We start from the raw sequence: 27,063 nt of genomic DNA on the forward strand, positions 1-27,063 counted from the left end.
AGAGACGCTACAATCCTAGCAACCACAAACTCTGGAAAAATGTTAAGTCTATTGAATTCTCAGTAGGATATGAAATTCTACTTTCTCCATATGAAGTCTAATGAGGTTGGAACTGTTGCCTCAATATCTAGCATGCCTTGTGAGAGGTTTCATAAGGCAAAAGCCAAATTAAGACACAACAATGAGGTGGTTATTGTTGTCACCATAGCACTCCACCTCCTGCTCTTTAGTGGAATTTCACCACACAAGAGGCTTCCTAGTATAGATCACTTAAAGGTATTCTAATTTGATAGGATCAAGGTGATATGTAGGAGCCTTGATCAACGTACTTCTCACTTCGAACTGTTGATTTGGGGTAGCATCGAATGTGCTCTAAGCCTCAAATTTTGCAAGGAGGCTTGGGCACAGGTATTCCAAAGAACCCAAAAATTGTTTTGGGAAATTCCACCCAGAAGTGATTTTATTAAAATAATTAATATTTTTAATGGAGTTCCTAAGTCTAAACTTAGGAAAATTAAAATATTAATGGGTATTAATCTAATCAAGGGTGAAACTTCTAGAAAGGGCCTTGAATCAAGTCAAAACGATCTGAGCCTTTGATTATGTTTTAATCTAGGCCATTGATTGCTCAACAAGAAGATATAAGGAGGGACTTGAGGGTCATTTGGAAAATACACCAAGCAGATACTTAGTTGCCCAAGAAAAATCGATTTTCTCACTGGTTGAAGTTTGGAAAGAGAAAAGTCGATTCAGAGGGAGAGTTGCAGGTGGAGGAGTGACAGAGAGGGTTCAACATCAGTCAGGGCGACAGGGAAAAGGACATAGAGCTGCAGAAGGAACAACATTGGGCAGATTGACGCCGGAAGAGGCAGCGCTGGCCTGAGTGACTCAGGCATTACGTAGGCCAGTCCAAAGGCCAGATAAATTGACGTTGGGCAAGCCAAAGAGACGCAGAGGGTCAAGGAATGTTAAAATTGGCAACTAGGGCCAAACTCCATGTGGGTCATATTATTTATGGCAGCTGATATTTTTATTGGATCCCTCTCATTGAGAGGTGTAGGATTGATCTAAAGATCATTCGATTCCGATAAGTATTTATGAAGTTGTGAATTTATTTATGTTATGGACAAATTGTTAAGTCGGCCAACAACTTATGTAGGCTCAGAGGCCCAACAGTGATGTCTATTCAACCTCTACATTTTAGTATAAATAGAAGAGGACTTCAAGTCATTTCCACATACACTTGGATCTCTTCCTCTCTCTACTTGTCTTTGGGTTTTAGTAGGAGGAGAGATCCTAAGGAAAAGCCGGAAAAGCCAAAACTACCGGAAAAGGCGGAACTGCCAGAAAAGCTGTTGGAACTGCCGAAAAAAACAGAAAAGCCAAAAAAGCCAGAAAAGCCGGAACTACCGAAAACGCCAAAAAATTCGGAAATAGCGGAAAAGCCGGAAAAGCCGGAAATGTCGAAACTGCCAGAAAAGCCGGAACTACCAGAAAAGCCGGAACTACCGGGAACTGCCGAAACAGCCGGAGCATCTATCTCCAAAGGAAGGCAACATGATGTATGAGATCATGGGCAGCATAATAAGCAACATGATGATATGAGCATGGGCATCATAATGTTGCATGATGTATGAGATCATGGGCAACATGATGTATGAGATCATGGGCAGCATAATAAGTAGCATGATGATATGAGCATGGGCAACATAATGATGCATGATGATATGAGCATGGGCAGCATAATGATGAATGAGATCATGAGCATGGGTAGCTTGATGATGAATAAGACCATGGAAGATGCAGCATGATGAGCAGTATGAAGATGAGAGCAGCTCAGTCATCAAGGTTCAACACATTTGACAGTACAGCAAGGTGTCACACGGTAATGTGCAGCAAATAGACGAGATGCAGCACTATGATAGGTGAACGAGTCACCTTAGAAAATCAATTGAAGCAATATGTCTTCAACTGATCTCATGCCGATATCAAAATTCAAAGTGATTGACTTCTATTGTAAATGTACTATCTCTCTCACTTTCTCTGCTGAACTTTGAAGAACATAAAAGAAGAATTGATCAAGGGTTTCCCCACATTGTGGGGTTTGTCCCTGGCTAGCGCCACATCTTGTGTCCTCTTGTCTTGGCTTGTTTTCTGTGATTTATATTTATGTTCTATCTGCAGTTTACTTTATGCCGATGTGATTGCTAATGTGGAAAAGAAATTGAAATAAATTGCTCTAGCATAGAACATACCTAAAATTAACATGGTATCAGAGCTAAGGTGAAGACAATACCCAAGCAAGAGTGAAAGAGCAATCACCAAAGACAATAGGGACAAGACAAAAGGATCAATGAGTTCCACATCTCTCTTCTAAGTTCGCTAAGGGTGAAGTGGAAGCAGAGAATATTATCAGAATGGCACAGTGGAAGATCACTTCATTGGGAAGTTCAGATCTAAGGGCGGAAGGAAAGGCAGATGCCTTGGTTGCAATAAGTTCGGCCATAATGCAAAGGAGTGTCTGAATAGCAGAGACATATCTCTTGATGAAGATAACAATCACTCCAGGGACATCTTCAATGATCAGAGGAATGATAAGTAATTCAGGTCATCAAGGAAATGGTCGACTCTTCAAAAAAGAAAGGAACCCCAGAATCTCTTTTATGTACCTGATCGCAAGAAGAACCTGGTGTCCATCTCGGAAATGGAAGTTTAAGGTTTCAGGGTGGCACTCATCGATGGAAAGGTACGTGTTTGAAAATAGATTTTTCAAAGATGTTTTAGCGTTCAAGGTTGTATCAAGTCCACTGGGGACCATGTCCATTGACTCGGCACTGGAGGTCTGTGAGTCAGATGGTGACGGGGATGCCTGAATTCAAAAAGAGCATGAAGGTACATGTCTGAGATGTACCTAAGGAAAATCTTACAAGGGGACCATTCCCCTCATGTAGCAGGTCCACAGGTTTGGAACAACCCGTGGAGTTTGAGATTCATGAACGGGTATCTCATGTATACAGGTGGAAGAAAGCCCATTATGGCTTGACGCAAAACACCTCGGGCGTAGTAGAAAGCCCATTATGGCTTGAAGCAAAACACCTCGGGCGTAGTATGAGAGGATTGATAGTTTTTTGATCAAGTGGAGATTCACTAGGAGTGAAACTGATCCAAACCATTACCCGAAGGTTGTGGATGATAGACCTCTCATACTGGCACCTCATAAGTACAACCTTTTTCTGACAGGTGCAGACCCTCTCATTTGCAATAGTAAGAGGGAGTTGGATTCCGAATGTGGAATGATAAACTGCAAGCCTGTGACTACCTCAAGGATATTAACTTTCAGAAGTTATATGGTAGTGATGTCGGACCAGATTTGGGAAATGCCTCTGAGTTTCATAAACTCAATCACGTTGATGTTCTTGGTGAACTCCAGACATATGTTTTGTAGTTAGCATGGTGAGCTCATATTTGGTTGAGCCTCACTGGATTGGTGCCAAGAATCCTTTGAGATATCTTCAGGGCACAATCTCTCATGGATTGAGATACACTGCCAGAAATATGAAAACTGCATGATTATTCGAATGTTAACTGGGCAGGCAGTGTGGAGGATCACTAGAGCACTTCTCAGTGTTGTTTCTCTTTGGATTCTGCTTCGATATCACGGATGAGCAAGAAGCAGAAATCGGTTGTTATAAGTACTACCGAGACCAAATACATAAATACGAGTATGACCTCGTATGAAGTTGCCTGGTTGTGGAAACTCTTCAGTGAGTACATATGATGAATACCACTGTGATTCTCTGTGACAACCAGAGGTGGGATTCAATTATTGAGGAATCTCGTATTCAATGATTGCTCCAGCAGATAGACATCATATACTGCCTTATCTGGGATATGGTAAGTCGATGAGCAAGGAGGCTCCATCGCACTGAGATGATGTACAGGTCGCTACAAAATGTCAGAGCCCCTGGGAAAGATCAAATTTGTGATTTTCCCAAACGACTTGGAGTCTTCGAGAGACCCTTGTAAAAGGGTCCTGCATGTTGCATACATTGAGCTCTGGGAGCTCTGGGGGCTTACGGTTCTTACTGGAGCAACATACAACCACAGGGTGACTCACCCTCCCCTGGTGGTGCACACTGGGACAGGATGATTCACTCTCCTGTGGACAAGATGATTCGCTTTCCTGTGGAGAAGATGATTCGCTCTCTTGTGGGACAAGATGATTCGCTCTCTTGTGGGACAGGATGATTCGATCTCATGTGAACAAGATGATTCGCTCTCTTGTGGAACAAGATGATTTGCTCTCTTATGGGACAAGATGATTCGCTTTCTTGTGGGACAGGATGATTCGCTCTCCTGTGTAGCAAGATGATTCGCTCTCCTGTGTAGCAGGATGATTAATTCTCCTGTGAGGTTTGGATGATGTGTTCTCCATGACGATTGTGTAGCAAGATGATTAGTTCTCCTATGAGGTCTAGATGATGTGTTCTCCATGACGATTGTGTAGCAGGATGATTAGTTCTCCTGTGAGGTCTGGATGATGTGTTCTCCATGACGATTGTGTAGCAAGATGATTAGTTCTCCTATGAGGCTTGGATGATGTGTTCTCCATGGCGATTGTGTAGCAGGATTATTAGTTCTCCTGTGAGGACAGGATTGATTAAGTTCTCCTGTCGAGGCATCCTACCCATGCAGTCTAGGACTCATGGGAAGTACCTCTCATTTGATCAATGAGCAGGGATAGGGACCATAGTAGTACTGATGGACGCATCGGTGTATCTACCATACTCCCTATGCTAGGATGACCTTCATTGATCTGGGATCAATGATACTGGTCTGGGACCAGTGATAGGAGTTGTACCCAATATGACACTCACTTCGGGTCAGTTGAGGACTAGTCTGGGGCCAATGGTACATACTCTGAGACTGACTTCGAGTCAGTAGAGTACTGGTCTGGGACCAGTGGTACACACTCTGAGACTGACTTCGGGTCAGTGGAGAATGGAATGACACATTCTCGATCAATTCTTCTTCTTCATGGTTCAGTAGAGCTAAGTTGAGCAAAGCAGAGCCAGCAGAGTTGAGCAGAGCAGATCTGAGCTGAGCAGAGCAGAGCCGAGCCAGTAGAGCTAAGCAGAGTAGAGTAGAGCCAGCAGAGCCAACATAGTAGAGCAGAGCAGAGCCAGCAGAGCTGAGAAAAGCCGAGCCAGCAGAGCTGAGTAGAGCTAGCAGAGCAGTGCAGGGCACTGATGGCAGAGATAGTACAATTGGACATATGGATCAACGGATGGAGTTCTCCCTAGTTGAGAGGGAGTGTTAAAATTGGCAACTATGGCCAAACTCCCTGTGGGTCATATTATTTATGGCAGCTGATATTTTTATTGGATCCCTCTCATTGAGAGGTGTAATATTGATCTAAAGATCATTCGATTCCGATAAGTATTTATGAAGTTATGAATTTATTTATCTTATGGACAAATTGTTAAGTCGGCCACCAACTTATGTAGGCTCAGAAGCCCAACAGTAATGTCTATTCAACCCCTACGTTTTAGTATAAATAGAAGAGGACTTCAAGTCATTTCCACATACACTTGGATCTCTTCCTCTCTCTACTTGTCTTTGGGTTTTAGTATGAGGAGAGATCCTAAGGAAAAGACGGAAAAGCCAGAAAAGGCGGAACTGCCGGAAAAGGCGGAACTACGAGAACTGCCAGAAAAGCTGGAAAAGTTGTAAATACCGGAAAAGCTGGAACTAACAGAAAAGCCAAAAAAGCCAGAACTGTCGAAAATGTCGGAAATGCCAAAAAAGCCAGAAATGTCGAAACTATCGGAACTACCGGGAACTGTCGAAACAGCCGGAGCATCTGTCTCCGAAGGAAGGCAGCATGATGTATGAGATCATGGGCAGCATAATAAGCAGCATGATGATATGAGCATGGGCATCATAATGATGCATGATGATATGAGTATGGGCAGCATGATGTATGAGATCATGGGCAGAATAATAAGCAGCATGATGATATGAGCATGGGCAGCATAATGATGCATGATGATATAAGCATGGGCAGCATAATGATGAATGAGATCATGAGCATGGGCAACTTGATGATGAATAAGACCATGGAAGATGCAGCATGATGAGCAACATGAAGATGAGAGCAGCTCAGTCATCAAGGTTCAACACATGTGATAGTACAGCAAGGTGTCACACGGTAATGTGCAGCAAATAGACGAGATGCAGCGCTATGATAGGTGAACGAGTCGCCTTAGAGAATCAGTTGAAGCAATATGTCTTCAACTGATCTCATGCCGATATCAAAAGTCAAAGTGATTGACTTCTATTGTAAATGTTCTATCTCTCTCACTTTCTTTGCTGAACTTTGAAGAACATAAAAGAAGAATTGATCAAGGGTTTCCCCACATTGTGGGGTCTGTCCCTGGCTAGCGCCCCATCTTGTGTCCTCTAGTCTTGGCTTGTTTTCTGCGATTTATATTTATGTTCTATCTGCAGTTTACTTTACGCTGATGTGATTGCTAATGTGGAAAAGAAATTGAAATAAATTGCTCTAGCATAGAACATACCTAAAATTAACAAGGAACCTCTCTCTCGGGTTAGACACTTGTTCAGGAACGTTTGTAAATATTTCTCAGTGCTATACTGCTGGGTGAAATTTTGTACATGTTGATTTTTGCTGAAGAATAATAAAACCCTCATCTACTGCACTGGTTTTCTAGCATTGGGTTTTTCCGGGGACAATTGTCCAAAAATAATTGTGTCGTTTTGTTTGTATATGTGTCGGCATTTTACTTACATTTAATTTCTGCAATGTTTTAATTGTGAAGGATGCAATATGATATGTTTCAATATTCGCCCTAAGAATACAGTAGATAACTTATTTCTAAAGTAATAAGTAGAAGAAGTCATATTAATCACTGTAGTAGGATTTCCATTTTAGAAATTTTCACGGGAACTAGGCAAAATTTTTGCAATAAGGATCAACATACCTATGAATAAGCCAAGGAAATAGGGCTTGAGCCTAGGGTTTCAAGATATAGCTTAATATTGATGCACTTAAGCATACAAGCACAAGGAAAATGTTTGCTTTAAAAGATATGATCAAACAATGGAGTGACAAACCTTCAAATAGACCTAAGTTGAAGGCCTGTAAAGGGTTAGGGTTTTGTAAGGCCCTAAATTACCTAGGTTGATGATGTTAGTCCTAGTGAGGCACTTTTTACCATGCAATATGCTAGATTTTGAGTAAGAAAGATAGGAGAGTGCCAAATCAGCTCCAACGTTCCAGTGCCTCAAGCCCTAGTTGAATTCATCGTTGGCCCTAGCCCTAGTGGCTTGCCTTGGAGGGTAAAACATAGAAAAAGAGAGGAAAAATATAATTTTTTTTATTTTTTGATGATCAAGAGCATTGCTAGTGCCTTTTCCCTACTTGGGTGATGGAGTCTTGGGAGCTTTAACCATGGAAATATCAAATCTTTGAAGGGAGTAAGGGGGAAAACCCTAGTTTTCACTTCCTAAACCTAGCTATCATTTTATAAGGGGAGAAATTTACCAGAAAAAAGGCTCTCTAGTAGCCTTTCTAAGGATTTCAAGAATACAAAGCATGCAATAATTACTGATAATTCCATGTATGTTGAGAAATCAAGATGCTTATAAATTAGGGTAGATTTCTCTTAACTTGATAATTGCTTGTGAATGTTTCTTGGCTTCTTATTAAATTTATATTCTTTTCATCAAGCAATTATCAAAATGTACAAAACATGAAGATCACAAGAGACAACGAACACAAGAAATTAGGCTCCAAGCCAAGGAAAAACCCCACATGGGGGAAAACCCAAGAAAAATCCTCTTCTTATAGAATCAAATCAAAGTGAGATAACCAAGACCCAAGACCAAGACCAAGACTGCCACAAAGACCCATGTCAACCCTCCTTCAATCCACCTCCAACAAGTTGCGGTCACAAAAAGTCAACGCTGGTCAAATCTCAAAAATTTGGTCATTTCCTAAAAAATTTGTCCCCTAAAATTTCAGGCCTATAGTAGAACAGAAACTAGCTCAGAAAAATCGCATGTGTGAATAGAAACTGGGACAGAAAAATAGAAATTTCTCTCTCCTTTGACTTTGATCTCTCTCTCCTTTGACTTTCGCTGAAATTCTCCTTATTGCACAAAAATCGAAGTGATGGATGGATAATCAAATGATGTCGAATTGCCTTATATATACATGTCTAGGAGGTCGAATGGCTACCTCTTTAGGCCGAATTGGTCGTTGTGGTGACATTTTTTACTCTTCAATTTGAAAAATATTTTTTTCTTCTACAAGATGTCCAAATAACACTTTGATTCAATTACATTTCATTGACTCATCATAAAAAAATGACCCAATTGACTCTATAAGCATGAAGAACATCCTTTGACTAGAAATAAAAATAATCATAATAATAATTTATTTTTCTTCTTTTATTTTTACATGAAATACATATTGACATAAGTACAATAATAACTATGAAGATCGAACCTAGTTACATTTTGAACAATGTAAACATATGCATTTAGTTAAGGAAAATAGAAACCCTAGCAATATTCCATTACATGCAAAACTATAAAAGATATTCAATAAAAATACTCATAATATATCAAAGAACATGCCTTCTTTCAATCCCAAAATGACGTGTCCATAACAAAAACTTGTCTTTAATAGCCAAAATCCACATAAGATCACATATCCACAAGTCGGGAAGTACAAAGAGCATGTTAAGTCTCTTCTGGAGAGGTTGAATTCCACAAATGTGATGATGAACAAATGATAGAGCTGATCCTCTATTTATATGAGATCTATCGCCTCTAATTTATGACTAAAAAGCCCCTACACAGGTTTGATTTCTGAGTCTAAATAAACAAAAAATAGGTTACAAGCTATGTTGCACAAAACACCAAAATGTTTCGGAGTTTCTAAAACAGGGATGTTTAGAAACGTCACCTCCCAAAAATGGAAATGTCATATATATGTATAAATATATATGAAAAATTATAAATAAGTGAATAACACATTATCTTACAAGAAGAAAAGGAATAAGGCCCATAGATGACAATTTAGAATGAAACCAAGTCTATATTAACTCTCATAGATGATTATGGCACATGTTGTTTCGGCCGTCATTCGGCGTTTTGGGTACCAGTACAGCCTGAAACATCAGGTTCCTAAATGTTTCGTGCAACATAGGTTACAAACCAACCCACTAGCTTAACAAAAAAATATGCCAATAGAATCCCACATGTGTGAGTTGTAACCCTCAAAAATAGATGATGTCATTGCCTTCTAGGGCTCCAAGTGCTCCATCAATCCAATGGAAAGGCCACAAAGGTCTCTAAGCATCATGATCATTCTCCATTTGACGAAAAAACCTCAAATCAAGCTTCAAAGCATCTCCATGTCTACAAATGTGCCCTACGTCATCCCCATGGGTGCCAAGTAGACAACATGGTGCTCTCTCTCTCTAGCATTGGGGCTCCATTTGGTGCAACAAGCCCTACTCAATCATCTTGGGAGAAGACCATCCTCATTTGGGCTCTGCATCAAGGCATGCCCATCAAATAGTGTCAAGGCCAGCCTGAGGCATGCTAGGTCCACGAGTACATCATCAATAATCCTCCATGGTAAGCAAGAGAAGCTTAATGTTCTAGCATCTGGGGGTGCTCTGGGGTATCCATCAACTACTCAGGTCATCAAATACTTAACCTTTTTCTATTAATTATATTTTTTTAATTCTAATTAATTCTAATTTCCTTAATAATTCTAGTATGCAAGTGGTAGCTTATTAATTTTATTTTCCTTAACTTTATTACTTGCTTGTGAACTTAGTTAGTCTTCCTATTCTTTTTACTTAGATATTTTCATCAAAAAAAATTCAAGAACAGAAATAGAAACAATAGAGGACACAAATATTAGGCTCTCAGCCAGGGCAAAACCCCTCCAAGGGGAAAACCCAGAAAACTCTTCTCCTCTTATAGAATTTGCTTCAAATGAGATACAAAGACCCAATCCGTAGACCAAGTCCTTCTCCAGGTACCAAGTCAACCCTCCAACAAGTATTTCCCTGATTCTGCACCTACCAACTTCGACCTCCCAACTTCACTACTACAACTTTGAATATGCAATTTCGGCCTTGCAGCTTTTCTAGACACCCTAATCCTTCTTTCTCCTGAGACCTTCCTAGAGAAAGACAGCTCCTCCCAAGGTCAACGAGGTCAAGGTGGGGTATTCTTTCCTCCAACTACAAGATACAACACTTCGTCCTCCTACAACTTGGACATGCAACTTTGGCCTCTTCCTGCAACACCAAAAACCCTAGAATTTTGCATGTGTGAGAGAGATAGAGCCCAAAACAATATTTTTCATCCTTTCTTCTTCTCCTAGACCTTCACTCTTCCTTTTTCCAACTTCCCATCTATAGATCGAATTCTTTCTTGAGAGATCGAACTTCTTGGTGAGAGAATGCTAAATGAGGTCAAACTGCTCCTTTATATAGCCTTTCCAGGTGGTCGATTTTGTCCTTTAGGCTGACTTGTACTTTTGGAGTTTCCAGGACCTTCTAGACTAAAAAATAATTCTTTTTACAATTACATTTTTCCCAGAAGCATCTTATAAACATGATGTTGACTCCTTTGACTCATGACAATAAATCCTAAGACCTAGCAAACCCTAGAAGCATGAAGAACATGCTTTTACCTAGAAGACCATCAATAAAGAGCATGAAACCCATGCTTTAATGATAGTAATAACTTTTTCTTTTCTTCTCTTGTTTGTTACATAAGATACATATTGAAATGAATATAGCAACAATTATGAAGACCGAAACTAGTTACATTTTCAACACTCCCTCTTAAATAGGGAGGTATTCATAATTGTACAACCAATACAACATCATTCTCAAACAGAAGAGTTCTCATAAGAAGAGTCGGATTGATAAACCATATTGTAGACATCATTATTATGACCACCATTGTCTCTGAGGCCTAACTAGACAAGCTCTACTTTATTCAAAAGCAATATGCTGGGAGGTTTTACGTGTGATACCACACTACCTCTACAACGCACATACCCCATCTGGATGTTCACAGGGCATGCCCTTTTAGGACTATTCTTATCTTGGACCTCCACTCCTGAGTCCTCAAAGAATATCGGTCCTCCTTGATCACTCTTCTCTTGAATGTTTGTCCCATTCTAAAAGAGTTTTGGTAACTTTCCTTTCTTGGATGTTATATCCTCGAGGAAACCACAAATGCTTATCCAATCCAGTGTTTTAAGATTTGGCCAGCTCAGAACCGATTCGGCCGAGTTCGTCTGAGTCGAGGCCTCACTGGGTCGACTCTGCCAGTGAACCAGTTCGGCCGGCCAGGTTATTACCGAGCTGGCCAAGTTGTCTAACAACTCGGCCGGCTCGGTAATAACCCGACCGGCTCGACCGAGTCCGAGCCTACTCGGTCGGGTTGGATGATAGTGGCCCATGAATTAAAAAACAACGATTGTTTTTATTTTTTTTGTTTTTGGGGGACTCCAAGGTTTTCACAATGATACTTTGATGGTTTTTTGTCCCTAAATAAGTTTATCTCGCTTGATCTTGAGAGGTTTGTTTAGGTGGTATCACATATGTAGTAGAGATTCCTTAAGGGATAGCTTCATTCTTCTTCAAAACCTTCCAATGGGTTCTTTGCCCCTTTCTTAAAGCAAACCTAAGTTTGTGGCCCTAACCTTGGCCCTCCAAAGATGAGCATCAAGCCTTGAGTTGAATCCACATGATGCTACACTCCTTGATGAGCCTCCAAATGCTAAAACACTAAACTTAAAAGCTTGGACATTGGACTATTTGATGATATGCCCAAATGGACTGAAGATGCCCCCTGGCTGGCCTTGACCCTATTTTGGTGGATGGTGCCTTCTTCCAAAGCACAGATGAGGATGGTTATCATTGAGATGACTTAGGAGGGCTAGCACATCCCTCTTTGATGCCAATGCTTACCCTTAGGGGTGCCACGTCACTCACATGCTTGAAAAGGGTGACATAGGGTCTCTCCTAGATGACATCATGGTGGAGGATGCACCTTTTGAAGATCTACACATGCACTTTGGGACTTTCTTGGAGTGAGGAACACTCTTGGACCCTTGTATTAGTTCCTTGATGACTTACAATCTATTTTGGAGGATAATGCCATTTCTAGCCTCCTTAGTTATGTGTTTTTGTTTTGATCTCTATATCATAATCATGTATGTATTGGATGGTGCATTGGGTGCCATTTTGATATAATGGATATATTTATGAGCCTACTTTGATCATATGTTGTCTTCTATCTATATTCTAATGCTGTGTGTTTGAAAACATGAATGAAAATCTTTAAAATTATGTTTTTTTATAAAAAAATAAATATTTAATGTATTTTTTACAACGACCAAGTCATTGAAATCGAGCCAACCGAGTTGATACCGAGTCGGAGTCGGAGTCAGAGTCGACCCTCAGCCGAGTCAGAGTCAGAGTCGGAGTTTTAAAACATTGATCTAATCCTCAATCGTTCTTTCTTCATCACCTGAAGAAGAGAATGTATATGTGTAATGTCCAACATCACTCCCTTTCAACTAGAGAGGACATCCCTATTCTCTCTTTTGATTAGAGAATAGATTCTTGCTCCTTTTTAAGGAGACTCCTTTGCTCCTTCTCAAAAACAGAGGAGATTCCTGTCTTCCTTTTAAATTGGGAAGTCACCACCACAAGTCTTATAGCTTGTCTTCATGAGAGTATCAACTACTTGTTCTTCATAGCTACATGGCTTCCCCTTTCTTCCGCATCTCTTGCATCGAGCTTGTTTTCTTTCAAGGTATCATGGAGCCACCTTCTCTCTTCAATCTTGTGACAGGATTCAAGTCATCTTTCTTGCTCATCACTTTCATCTTCGACATTATTGATATTGAGCCTTTCTGATCTTTAGACTGATTAGGGATTCCTCATGAAACTGATCTTCCTAGTTGAACATCAAGTCATCTTTTCGCACTGCTACCTTCCAAGATGAACATAACTTGATTTCATGGTTTCCAAGTACCAAATATTGAGCTCCCCTCAATACTGTTCATCCATATAGCTGAACTTGCCTCAACAGCCATCATGTATTCCTGCAACATCTTTTCTAGGTAGCAAAAATAATGTCAACCAGATAAACAAACCATAAACAAATTGGACTTAATCTACCATGATGACCCTCTCATTTATGTATCAACACCCTTATCGATCATCTCCACTTGAAACTTCCTTCATGCATCAGAGTGCCCAAGGATTGAACTTGATTACCAAGTTGGAACTTATATTTCAAAGATTATATTGGATGTTAATAAATGTTGAATATTCTAGAGAAAGTCTTAATTCGTTATTCATCTTAAAGTAAGTCAAATCATATTCTTTTCAAGTATCATATATCCATACATATGAATCTTATCCAAAGTTTACTTTCAACATGCATTCTTATGCTTTCATCCAATCTTCTAGCTATATGTCCTAAAGTGAGCCTACTGTGAAAATTCCTAAACCAGAATCCCTACTGCAGCAACTGATGATATTTCTCCTATTTGTTAGATTTACATGAACAAGTTATTTGTAGTTTCCTATGGCAAACATTGAAATACATACACTGCAGCCTACACCATTTAAAATAATAGGTCGAAACAAGAAATTGAACAATAGAGAGATACAACACAAATGACAGTTGTTTTTGGACAAACGTCCCCGGAAAAAACCGGTGCAGTAGGTCTGAGGGTTTTTATTATTAAGCGGAAGTTATTTCTAAATACAACCTCTAGATGCCTTACTAGCAATCCAGTAGAGAGAATATCACTCGGCAGAAGAAATTAGTGAGATTACCTCACTCTACGCTGCAAGTCTCAATTGATCTGGCAGCTGAACCAACGAGTACCCTGCAACTTCTGCGTTGCTCCTACGTAGTCAATGCATGGGCCTGCGTCATAGCCTCTAAGGCCCCGCGTCACCTCCTACTGGATCAATTTGCTCTCAGGAGCTGACTCTAGCCCTCCTAGCTTAGAATGTCAAACCCCCAGCAAATCTCAGACTTATGCATGAAGGCTCTGCGCTGCTCTGCGTGAGCTCTTCCTGGCTCTGCGTCACCCTTTTTGGGCACTGCGTTGCCTCCTCTGCGTGTCTCTCTGCCACTCTGTTGAGTATTCTTGGCTCCAGAGAAGATACTCTAACCAAAACTCTCTCTGCCCCTCTCTGCATGATCACTACGAAATTACTGTGCTGCCTCTAGCTTCAACAATTTGATTTGACTGATCAACTCTTTGTGTGTCTTCCAAATGACCCTCAAGCCTCCTTAAATAATCTTCTTGTTGACATTCAATGACCCAAATTAAAATCTAATCAATGGCTAAGATCATTTCTGCTTGATATTCGTCTTCTTCTAGAAGTTACACCCACGGATAGATTAATACCCATTAATTATTTTAATTTCCTAAGTTTAGACTTGGGGTCCCATTAAAAAAAATAATTATTTTAATAAATTGTCACTGGTTGGAATTTCCCAAAACGATTTTTGGGTATTGTGGAATACATGTGTCCAAGCCTCCCTGCAAAATTTGAGACTTAGAGCACATCCGATGCTACCAGAAATCACACCTACAACCAGATCCATTGCGTTCCTTCATCCCTTCAACAGTATTGTTTCCATATTACATGGAATGTATACTATCCTTGTCATGATGCCTTTTCCAAGGACCTTTCAAAATGATGGTCCTTCCAGGATCATAATGATCCACTTAGGCAATATAACAACCTATAACATAATGTTAGATAATGCTTGGATGAATATTATGCAAAGCCTATCTATTTATCTAGATAATTTGTATAAAGCAACTTAATCATGTAAACTCTATATATGCTACTATCATATGATATCTCTATGATGCTTATGCAAAAAATACTATCCTGGTGGAAAGATTAATCCTTATAAAGAACCTGACGGATAGTGAGCCTTCTTCAATAGTAAAGATCCTTCACTTCTTCCTTCTTTGCCTTCTTCTCAGGTTCTCCCATTGCTTCGGCTACATGAGCTTCACCCCTTTCCTTTCTCTTGTTGTTTTATTGGTTTGGACAATCCCTCTTAAAGTGTCCAAACTCATTGAACCTTGGACATATCATTCTTCTTGGACTTTCCAAACTTTCCCTTCTTCAGCTTCTTGACTCGGGCTAGAAAGGCTTGAGACTACTCATCTGATCGAATGTCATCTTTTACCTTGACCCTTGATTCTTCTAATATGCATTAAGCCCACAACTCATCAAAAGGAGTTGAATTTTTCTTGGAGTAGATGGTTGTTGCAAAGCTACTCCATTCTGGTGGCAATTCATTCAGTAAACAGATGGTCACTTTTGAATCAAAAATTGATTCCCCAAGTCCTTGCAAATGGTCTCTTAGCTAAGAGACTTTCATAAGAAAGAATGCCATGTCCTCATCCTTTAATTTCTTCATTCTATATAACTTATTCCGCAAAGACATATTTTGTTTTGATGTACTTACAGAGTACAAGTTCACTAGCTTGTTATACATAGCCTTGGAAGTTTTCAAGTTTGCAACAAATGGAACAAGAGAATATTTAATGGGTTCAACCATGATCCTTTGTGCCCTAACTCCCCCTTTCTTGTACTTTGCTAGTTCTTGTGTCTTGTCTTTACTAGGCTCAGTAATTTCCCCGGTAACATACTCCATTACTTCTTATTTTGTGAGTATAAAGTCAACCATTTTCTTCCATGCTAGATAGTTTGATGCTCCAATGAGCTTATTGCTTTCCTTGTAGAAAGAACCCATATGACTTATAGATTTAGATATTGAGTAATAATATGATACTTACTTGATAACCAATATGTATCCAACCTTCTTGATGCTTGATCTTTGAAAAGACTTCCTTGAAAGATGTTCCTAGGATTCCTCCAACAACAACTTCCAAGAGTGATAATATCTTTTGATGCTTATTTTAAAGAGGTCTATCAATGAACATTTAATTAGATCTCTTCAAGAGATGACTCTTCTTGAAGTCTTCTTCTTTAGGCCTTCCTTGAGAGCTTCCTTTTTCCTTCCCCTTGACAAGTAAATTCTTCTAGTGCCCTTTCAATTGCTTTTCTTGGTCACCTTAGCTCTGATTTCATGTTGGAAAATGCAAAGTTGCAGCTTATTAGTTGTATTTTCCTTAACCTTAATACTTTCTTGTGATCTTAGTTATTCTTCTTGTGTTCTTTACTTAGATCTTTCTATCAAACAAGTATCAAGAACAAATATAGCAACAATAGAGGACACATATATTAGGCTCTCAGTCAAGGAAAAACCCCTCCAAGTAGAAAACCCGAAAAACTTATATTTTCTTATAGAATCTGCTTCAAATCAGATACAAAGACTCAATCCCTAAACCAAGTCCTTCACCATGTACCAAGTTAGCCCTTGAACAAGTCTTTCCCTGATTCCGCACCAACTATCTTCAACCTGCAACTTCGACCCTCTAGCTTCACTACTGCAACTCGTGCTTTAACTTTGAATCTGCAATTTCGGCCTTGCAGCTTTTCTAGAAACCCTAGTCCTACTTCCCCTTGAGACCTTCGTAGAGCAAGACAGCTCCTCCCAATGTCAACGAGGTCAAGGCGGGGTATTCTTTCCTCCAGCTACAAGATATTGCACTTCTTCCTCCTGCAACTTCGGCCTCTTCCTGCAACACCAGAAACCCTATAATTTTGCACGTGTGAGAGAGATAGAGCCCAAAACAAGATTTTTTATCCTTCCTCCTCCTAGACCTTCGCTCTTCCTTTTTCTAGCTTCCTAGCTACAGATCGAATTCTTCCTTGAGAGATCGAACTTCTTAGTGAGTGAATGCTAAATGAGGTTGAACTACTCCTTTATATAGTCTATCCAAGGGGTCAAATTCCATCCTTTAGGCCAACTTGTAGCTGTTAGGGCTGAGTGGTACTTTTGGAGTTTCCAGGACCTTCTAGACTCAAAAATAATTATTGTTACAATTACATTTTGCCCAAAAGGGTTTTATAAACATGATATTGACTCCTTTGACTCATGACAATAAATCCTAAGACCTAACAAACCCTAGAAGCATGAAGAACATGCTTTTACCTAGAAGACCATCAATAAAGAGCATGAAACCCATGCTTTAATAATAATAACTTTTTCTTTTCTTCTCTTGTTTGTTACATAGGATACATATTGAAATGAGTACAATAACAATTATGAAGACCGAAACTAGTTACATTTTCAACACTTTTTTCTTGGACATGTATAATACAACATAAGTTACATTTTGTCAAAATATATTGTTCGTGCACATTTCAAATTTACAAATACCGCATAAGCACACTTGCAGTCTTTTAAATACCGTTAAGAACAACATTTACTTCTAAGGATACTCAAGATCTGAGTTTTGCTGCAAACAAAATATCGTCGCAACACCAATGTTCTTCAGTCTGTCAACATCTGCAGGGCTCTATGTTTCAATGAATCCAACAAAAATCAGTTCATATTTTAAGCAAATAAAGTTATTTTCTCCGCACAATAAAAAATGATGAAGGTGACATATACCTGAAGGCAGGAACCCACAATAAGGTCTGGAAGAACAAAGTTATAGTTCATACCCAATTCATGTCTGTATGTCAATACTGAGAAAAGGAAAATCACAATTTAGAGAGTATACAAAGTACACTTGGTTGAAATCCAGACGAGTTAAACAATGCTTTTAGTTGTCATTGGCACTTTATCTACATTCATAGCATCGAAATACAAGGAGAAAGACAACTTAGTAGTGCTATACAAAATGCATAATTACAATCTGTATTTGTTTAATACAAACTGCTATCTAAAAAAATTTACGAAAGCTAAAATATTGAATAATACTATAGACTCAACCTACCAGCTCCCATAGCTTCGGTCATATTAGAACTATAGACCTCAGATTTCTCCTTTTCAGCTTCATCAAGGTTGCTTGTTTCCACATTGGTACTGGAAGAGGCCTGAATGAGAGCACCATCCATTGTTTGAACATTTAATGTAGAATCAAAAGGACTTGTCTTTATGCTCTATCAAAGCACACAAGGTATCTAATGCCTCATTTCAAAAAGAAGAAACTTAATTGCAAGAATTAGGTGCAAAACCATTGTCAATCATATGTTTTCGGAGATTTATTGTAAACTCCGAAGGTAGGAAGGAAAATGCAAGTACTTTAACAAACAGAAAAATGATTGCTTCAGGAACTAGTTTGCTTACATTAATACAAGATCATTCAATGAAAACAACAACAGTAATTTCAGATGCCTGTCAACAAATAAACATTTTTTAGAAAAAACTCATGTTTCATATGTTCTTTGTTTGATTAGGGCTTTCATTTTCCATTTCTAGTCAATGATTGTGAAACATGAACCTGGCGAAAGATTCCAGCAACTTTCTGAACTATAAAGGTTGTTTTCAATTTCCTGACCTCACCCTCTATGAACTACAGCAATTTCACATCTGCTTTATGAATTTCCAACTAGTGTATCCTGTTATATTGAAGATGCTTGCTTATTTCCAATGTTTTGATTTGAAAGATAGTTTCGCAATGATTTCAATCTTCTAGTGGAATTGTGTGTTTGTTATCTCTATTTCTCAATTCCATAGGTAAAGATTCTCATTACAATGTTCGGATAGGCTGTAGTTTCTTGTTTTATCTTATACATGTGATAATTTTCTATAATTTTTAACTTTTAAGCATACATTGGCATATTTTCCCCTATGTTCTGGCATATTATAGGGCAGTTTTTCAGCAACACATTTGTCTACCCTAAGTCCAGTACCTAAGATGTAGATTAAGAATCCTGCATTTAATGTCATTGGCATCATCCAAATCTTCTTCCAGATGTGATAAAGACAGAAAATCATAATGCAATGCCCAGCCATGTCAGTGTTGAAGAGATGGAATTGGTTGCCCATGAACCATAGGTAAATAGAATACGAGGATAAGAAGACTACAAAAGTAGATATCGATGAATATATGTGAATATAATTTGATAGATCAACTGAAGAAGCCTAGTCGATAAGATACTTTTATTAATGTCTAACAAGTGACCACAATATTATGTCAATGGAACTGAAGAGTACAACTAGTATGAATACAATGTAGGAGTGCAAGCGCATCTCCTAGAAAATGCTGAAAATAATACAAAGAAAGAAACGTACATAAGAATATCATCAGAATATATGTATAATGTAATGTCCGTTTTTGAGAACAGAGGAAAATGAAAATTAATTTAATTAGTTAATGTCATCTTAAAGGTGATAGTGAGTAATTACATTAAAAATGGGATCATAAGTGATTTTGAATTTTTTATTTAATTAAGAAATAAAACTTATAAAAAGTCACTTTATTATTAAAAGGTGACCCATGGTATTTCACCCATGGTATTTGGAGGAGAAAAATTGTAAAAGGGAAGATGAGAGTTTATTTGGGGTGTGACTGAGTATTTGATATTTTGATAATTGTTCCAATAGCAAAATCTCCCACTTTGTCATTAATGGCAACACGCGTACTCTTCCTGCGAGTACAACTCCCCTTGACATCATGCTTCACCTTCTTCTCGAGATTTCAATCTCCTTCTCAGGTTTTTCTCTCCCCCTTTGACATCAATGGCAAAGGGTTACTCCCCTTGAGAATTTGCTTGCTTCATGTAGACCTGTTATCTACCTGTGCTCCCTCTGATGAGAAACCTTCTTGTAATAGTTTGTCAATGACGATCCCTGTGGACCTGTGTCTTCCCTTAAAGAGAAGCCTTCCTTTGTGAACCTATAATCCTTCAACTATTCTACTCCCCCTGAACCTGTTAAACTATTTGTCTATCAATCGTAGACTTGTGCCATATACTGTTGCATAGACTCCCTCTCTACAAACTTCAAGGAGTCAACGAGCTGGATTGATCAAAGTAGTGATTCACCTAATGAGTCATCTTGACTTGATTCCTCACAACCTGTTACAAATCACGAAAGCATGACTATCAAGACATTCTTGTCTTTCTGCACTTCTCGTTGATCCTGTACCTATTCTTCTTGTATTTGTTCATCTTGTATATGTTTCCTTTTCCAAACCTTCTTATTCTCATCATGATATTCATGATTGATTCCACTTTGTTCCTGCAGTGACAAGCTATGTGTCCATAATTGTGACCAATGTTGCAGGAAGCCCCCCCCTGGATCCTAGGCCCGAAGCGCGCCCCGTACGGAAGCGCCCAGGAAGCGCGCTTCCGAAAATGGCGAAGCGCGCTTCAGCCTTTTTAATGCGCTTCCTGGAAATTAGGACGCGTCGGCCCCGAAGCGCGCTTCGGATGGCGCTTCGGGCCTCCGAAGCGCAGCGCTTCGGGCTAGGAAGCGTGCGCTTCACGCAGCGCTTCGGAGCGCTTCCTCCAAAACCGCGCGCCCAAGGGAAAAAAACCTCATTTTTTTAATTTTTTTTTAAAGTTAACTTAAGTTAGCATTGAGGGGGTGGGTTAGGGTGAGGTTAGAGTGAGGTTAATGTGAGGAATGAAAAGAAAAAGCCCCCATTCATTCCTCATTTTCTCACTTTGAGTTTATGAGAGTTGGAGAAGAGAAGAGAGGAGAGGAGAAGAGAAGAGAGGAAAAGAGAGGAGAAGAGAGGAGAGCTTGGAGGAGTGAAGAAGGAAGAGCAAGGAGAAGGAGGAGGAGCTTTGAGCAAGAGCTTGGAGGACTTCATCTACAAGAGCTAAAGAGGTAAGTTCAAACCCCAAACTCCCTTATTTTTTGTGACAATTTTTTTGTATTTTTCTCCTCCCTCTCCTACTCTTTCCCATTGTTTCTACTTGCTCCTTTATTTACAGGTTGTCCACCACCTATATCCATATTCCAAGATGGTGTTCTTTTGGCTTCTATGTATCATTCCACTCTTGGTTTTAATGATGGCAAGGGTGAGGAATAGAAGGGAAGAAACAGAAGAGGACATTGGTGATGGTCCTAATAGTAGTGACCCAATGTATGATGAGGAGGAAGGGTTTGAAGAGGAAGGGGATGAACTTGAAGGGGACACTGAAACACAAGATGGGAAAGCTACATCAACACCCTTGTGGAACTATGTGACCAAACTTGATGGGGGAAAGGGTGGTGGATCTTACAAATTTGTGTGCCCTCATGGTTGTCATGGAGGAAAACCATATTGTGGTTCATATATCCGTCTGAGGAGGCATCTTTGTGGGGTGCTGGACAGTGATGAAAAAAAGGGTTCTGTGGGGGTACAAATTTGCCCAAACATTTCAACTGAAGAAAGAAGAAAATACATCCAAATAGAGATGGCTGCACAACAAAAAAACAAGAAACAAAAAACTCATTCTGAATCAAGTGCAACCTCTAAATTTGGTAGTTGCTCATCTCCTCATGGTACTTCTGCAAGCTCTGGAGGTAGAAGAACAATAGGGGATTTCCTTAATGTTGCAGGGAGGGATGATGTGGATGGAAAGATAGTCCGTTTTCTTTGTGCTTGCGGTGTACCATTCAATGTGCTTCGCTCTCCCTATTGGCATGAAATGGTAAAGGCCATCAATGAAGCCCCAAAAGGATACAAGGCCCCCAACTATGAGAAAGCTAGAACAGTGTTATTAGAAAGAGAAAAAGCTAAGGTTCAAAGAGCTTTGACACGTTTTACAAATGAGTGGGTAGATTCTGGGGTATCCATTGTATCAGATGGGTGGACAAATATTAGAAACCAACATTTGATAAATGTTCTTGGTGTTTCTTCTAGTGGTGCAGTATTTATTGCATGTCATGACTCCTCCTCCATCACTGCATCTGCACAAAACATTGCAGATCTCCTATTGAAATCAATCAAAGATGTTGGTCCGAATAATGTGGTTCAAGTGATCACAGATAATGCAGCAAATTGTAAGGCAGCAGGAAAAATTATTGAGCGTACTCATCCACACATCTTTTGGTCTGGGTGCCTGGTTCACACATTGAACCTTTTGATGCATGATATTGTGAAACACAAAGATTGTGGGTGGATTGCTGAGGTTTACAGGAAAGGGAAGCAGCTCATTAAATTCATCACAGGGCATACAAGGGTAAACTACTTCTATGGCACTTACTCCAAGTTGCAATTGCTTAAAATTGCAAAGACAAGATTTGCTAGTTATTACCTAACCTTTAGGCGGCTAGTGAGGGTGAGACAAGCTTTAACTAATCTGGTGTGTGCTGAAACATGGGATGAAATTAACACTGACACAGATGGTGCTAATGCAGTCAAGGACACTGTTCTTAACAGTTACTTTTGGTCACAGGTTAAATATGTTTTGCAATTCACCAAACCAATTTATTACATGATCAAGTTTGCAGATTCAGATCGACCAGTAATTGGGGAGGTGTATGAGCAAATGGATAGCATGTTGGGGCAGATTAAAGACATTGTTGAGCCTAGAGATACCACCTTGTACAATTATATTCGTGTAGAGGTGCAAAACCGATGGGAAATGCTAAATATTCCATTGCATGCATTAGCATATGTTTTGACACCTAAATACTATCATCCATCATGGCTTTCAACACCAGCACCTGGGGGGGAAGCAGGAGAAAACCACACCAAGATAAAGAGGTTCACGAAAAATATATGGCTGCATTGAGTAAATTAATCCCTGATGAGGAGGACGCTGCATTGGTACGGAGACAGGTGAGCAACTATACGCTCAACACTGGTCCATTTGGGAGCATGCATGCAATTAAAGATCGAGAGACTTTTTTTGCTCTTGAGTGGTGGAACATGCATGGAGGGGGTACTCCACTTCTACAGAGTTTGGCATTGCGGGTGCTATCACAGGTGGTAAACACTTCTTCTGCAGAGAGGTGTTGGAGCTCTTATTCTTTCATCCACAGTGTTAAAAGGAACAGGTTGAGTTTAGACCGGGCAGAGAGCTTGGTTTATGTTCATTACAACTTGCGATTGTTGTCCCATTACTGTGAAGATGCAAAGTCTAATAAAGACTTGTTGATTTGGGACAAGAATCCAGAGGAGCCCAATTTGGAGGATGGAGTGTTGCGACTAGAGCAATTAGAGGATGCTCTTATCCAGGTATGTCCATTGTGGTATGAATTTTCCAATTTTCCCTTATAAAGCATTTCTCTAATTCATGTTTTTAATTTTTTTGTTAACTAGTGTTTTTTTTTTGCATGAATTTTTTGAGCGATTCTAGGATGATGATGACCGTGTTGATATGCCACCACCCCCACCCCCATCTGGTCCCTTGGTTCCTAGGTTCCATGGTTCAACACCAACAGCAGGGGGTTCTTCTTCATCAGTTTCAGTGCCACGACTTACACAGGCACCATCTTCTTCATTGCCACCACGTGGAGGCCCGCCACCACGTTCTATTCGTGGTGGAAGGAGGAGAGATTAGTAGATATATTCACAATCTACTACTTTTTGTCATAGATTACTCATTAGACTTGTAGACTTGTGAATTTGAATTTTGAACCTTTTTGGCTTGGCGGTGACCAAGTGACATATTTTGTAAACATTATTATTTGAATTTTGGACATGACAAATGTTGACAGTTGCTCACTTGCTAGATAAATCATAATATGCTCTATGTTTTATGTTTTATAATATGCTTAAATGTTTTATGTTTTATAATATGCTTAAAAATTTGATGTATGTTTGTAATAGCTAGAATATAGATGATTGTTGTACATACTAGTAACTACAATGGAATCATGGATGCCATATCTATCTTGATTTATGCAAAAATATGCATGTTTTCATGTCTTCTACAATTAATTTGGTATTTGGGATGTTTGTTTTGAGTATAAATGCAAAAAAATATATATATAGCAGACGCTTCCGCGGACGCTTCGCTTCCTAGATTTTTGGAAAATGACGCTTCGCGCGCTTGGCTTCCGCTTTCGCGCGCTTCCGCGCTTCGCTTCGCTCCCGCTTCGTGCAACATTGATTGTGACACTTGTAACATTACATATTTGGATGGTACCTGCATTCTTCAGCTATGTGTCCATAATTGTGACACTTGTAACATTCCATATTTGGATGGTACCTGCATTCTTCAGCTATGTGTCCATGATTATGACATTTAAAGCATTCAATGTCATCCATAGAAGATGCCATCTGGTATCTGTCTCAAGAACCTGCAAACTTGCTTCTAGGGTTTTGCAAATAATAGTTGTACCTGCCAAAAACTTCACAATCCCTAGCCATATGTCCATAGTTAGGACATAAAAAGCAATAACCATTAAATAAATGTACGTACCTGAATGGTTCATTTGGATGCGATGGTCCTTGATAGTTGTACCTGCCAACAACTTTACAATCCCTAGCCATATGTCCATAATTAGCACATGAATAACATTAACCATTAAATAAACGAACATACTTGGAATATTTTTCATTTTTTGGAGGTGGTGTTGTAGTATGTTGTCGTCCTTTTTTCTTGACTGCTTTGGTATTATTCTTTGGAGTTGCAACATTCTTCTTTGGCTTTTCACTTTGATCAACTTCCTTCTTAGAATCATCTTGCAAAGATGTGGAGTTTGTACCTTCATCAACTGGGACTTTACCAACTTTAATTGCCTTCATTTTTGCTTCTTCATCTGTCTTATCTTGTAAGTGTTCTTTTTGTGATCCCTTGAGTTTGTTGATCTCATCACGGGTTGCGTCAAGTTCTCCTTACTTTTGAGCAAGGTCTTCTTGAAATCTATCCTTCAACAATTTCCTTCTTTCTTTTGTTTCTTCAACTTGTAGCTTGATAAGAGAGGCCTTTTAAACTTCTCTGTTGAGTACTTGCATTTGTTCCTTTTGCTTCTCAATCCCAATCCTAAGTCTGCTTAGTTTAGTTGAAGAGATTTACAATTCCTTTTACTTTTGGTCAACTACAGATATGTATCTTTGATCAGATTCCTTACTTTCAATTTTTACTTCCTACATTTGTTGTTTGAGCCTGATAATCTCTGCAAAGGTTGTGTCGAGTTCTTGTTGCTTCTGTTGGACTTTTCTCTTGAGGTCTTGTGTCTCTGTATTCTTGACTTCTTCTAATTGAGTTCTAAGACTTCTAATCATCTTCTCAGACTCTTCATTTTCCTTGATGAGTTCCTTTATCACCTTGATCACTTGGTTTTGAAACTGTCTTACTCATTTCTCCAATTTCTTCGTCGTAATCAAAAGGATCTGAATTTTCAATAACATCTTGACCTTATTGCTTTGTTGAATAGAGAGTATGAAGCTTTTCCCAAAGAGATTTAGCTGTTGGACATTGACCAACTTTTGTTTTCAGAGAATTTGGCAAAACATAAAAAATTACATTCATGGCCTTTGAATTGTACCTTTTAGCTTTGACGGTAGATGTGTCTCTAGACACAACTGATTCCCATACTCCATGTGTCTGCAAATGTACTTTCATCCTGGATTCCCATATCCAGTGATTATCTTCATCAAAATCAAGGGTTGGTACATAATACTCACTTTCTTTAGATTTTGTTGTACCTATACCTTCCTTTGAAATCCTTGCAACTTGCTTCTTTGAATTTCCAATCTCTGCTCTGAAACTGCCTTCCAGCTGTTAAGTTGTTACTGAAGGAACCAAGCTCTGATTCCAATTGTTGGAAACACTGGGGGGGTGAATCAATATTTCTTAGCAATTAGCACTTTTTAATATTTTTCAAAGCATTAGTTAATCTTTAGTTATTATTATTGTTCTTCTTTATATGATCATAAACAATAATCAACAGTAGACAACACCATACAACAATGCAGAAAGATAAAACAGAGGACAAAGATTTTTAGGTGGAAACCCCCCTCCGAGTCAAAAACCACCGAATGCTTATTTAGTAATTGTTTTCTCCTTGTTAAAAGAAAATTAATGACATAAGAATTTCAGCTACAACTGAGGGATGTATCAACCCCCTAATTCATAGGCCACAACCTATAGGATGCTACTAAACCCTAATATCTTGTTGCAACCAGAAGGACACCCCAACGCCCTGTGGATCAGGCCACAACCTAATGAGTGCCCCAACACTTTGTTTACCAGCTGCTATTGGAAAGGATGCTTTGTTGCCCTGTTAGTTTATCAGCCACAACTAAATGGACGCCACAACACCCTCTGCAAGCCACAACTTGCCCTAGCACCACCCTACCACCCTGAACTATTCTTAGGCCCCAACTTACCCTAGCACCACCTTACCACCCTGAACTATTCTTAGGCCCCAACTTACCCTAGCACCACCCTGCCACCCTGAAGTGTTCTCAGGCCACAACTTGAAGGTGACTCCAATCACCTACCTTGCACCACCCTGCCACCCTAACGAACCAGAAGACCACGTTTCACAATTTTCACACTGGATCTCCTGTGCTCTGAATCAATAAAAGAATGTTGTAAAGAAGATGTTGTAATGTCCTGGTAACCATTGATCACTGTAATACACTGCTCAAGTTGCTCACTACACAATACTACCCAAACTGATCACTGCACAATATCGCACATCAAACCCTGACTGCCAATGTTGCCAAGTCAACTAACACTGCACAAGTTGACCACTATTTATCACTGTACAACGTGTTATTACTGACCACTGCCACTACTCAACTCACATCACTATCACAGCTCAACTGCACACATAGGTCGCTGCATTTCACTTCTAAATCACTACACTGCACATGAATAGATGAGCGTCCATGAGCTCATAAATCTGCTTACCAACATCACCAAACCAATCACCCTGTAATGCTGCAAATGCTGAACCTGAATGCCTGATAATGGCATACTCCAAGATGCCTCAGGTCATCCCTATGACCTGCTACCAATGCTCTCAAACTTTGCCCACGAAGAGCTACCAGCGTGTCCATTGTTGATCACTAGTCATACACTGCTATCCCTCTTCACATCAATAAATTGTACAACAAGATGATATTGCCATCAAAGACCTTAATGATCAACATTACTCCTTCGTTGGTTTTGATTAGAACTAGTTATTCAA

The 27,063-nt window shown here is 39.4% G+C and overlaps 1 protein-coding gene across 1 annotated transcript in view; it reads right to left on the minus strand.

The window, feature by feature from the left end:
• SEX4 (dual specificity protein phosphatase (DsPTP1) family protein) overlaps positions 1 to 27,063 on the minus strand; it is a 417,122-nt gene that overhangs the window by 277,366 nt on the left and 112,693 nt on the right. The window contains exons 6-8 of the mRNA XM_089412062.1: positions 17,969 to 18,068; positions 17,641 to 17,717; positions 17,469 to 17,545 (exon numbers count right to left, since the gene is read on the minus strand). Coding sequence (XP_089268188.1) covers positions 17,469 to 17,545; positions 17,641 to 17,717; positions 17,969 to 18,068 — 254 coding nt within the window. The remainder of the gene's footprint in view (positions 1 to 17,468; positions 17,546 to 17,640; positions 17,718 to 17,968; positions 18,069 to 27,063) is intronic.

This window comes from Pinus tabuliformis, chromosome 3_1 (assembly GCF_031772625.1).
Source record: "Pinus tabuliformis cultivar Carrire ecotype Pingquan chromosome 3_1, CPIR1, whole genome shotgun sequence".
In the NCBI taxonomy this organism is placed as follows: Eukaryota; Viridiplantae; Streptophyta; class Pinopsida; order Pinales; family Pinaceae; genus Pinus; species Pinus tabuliformis.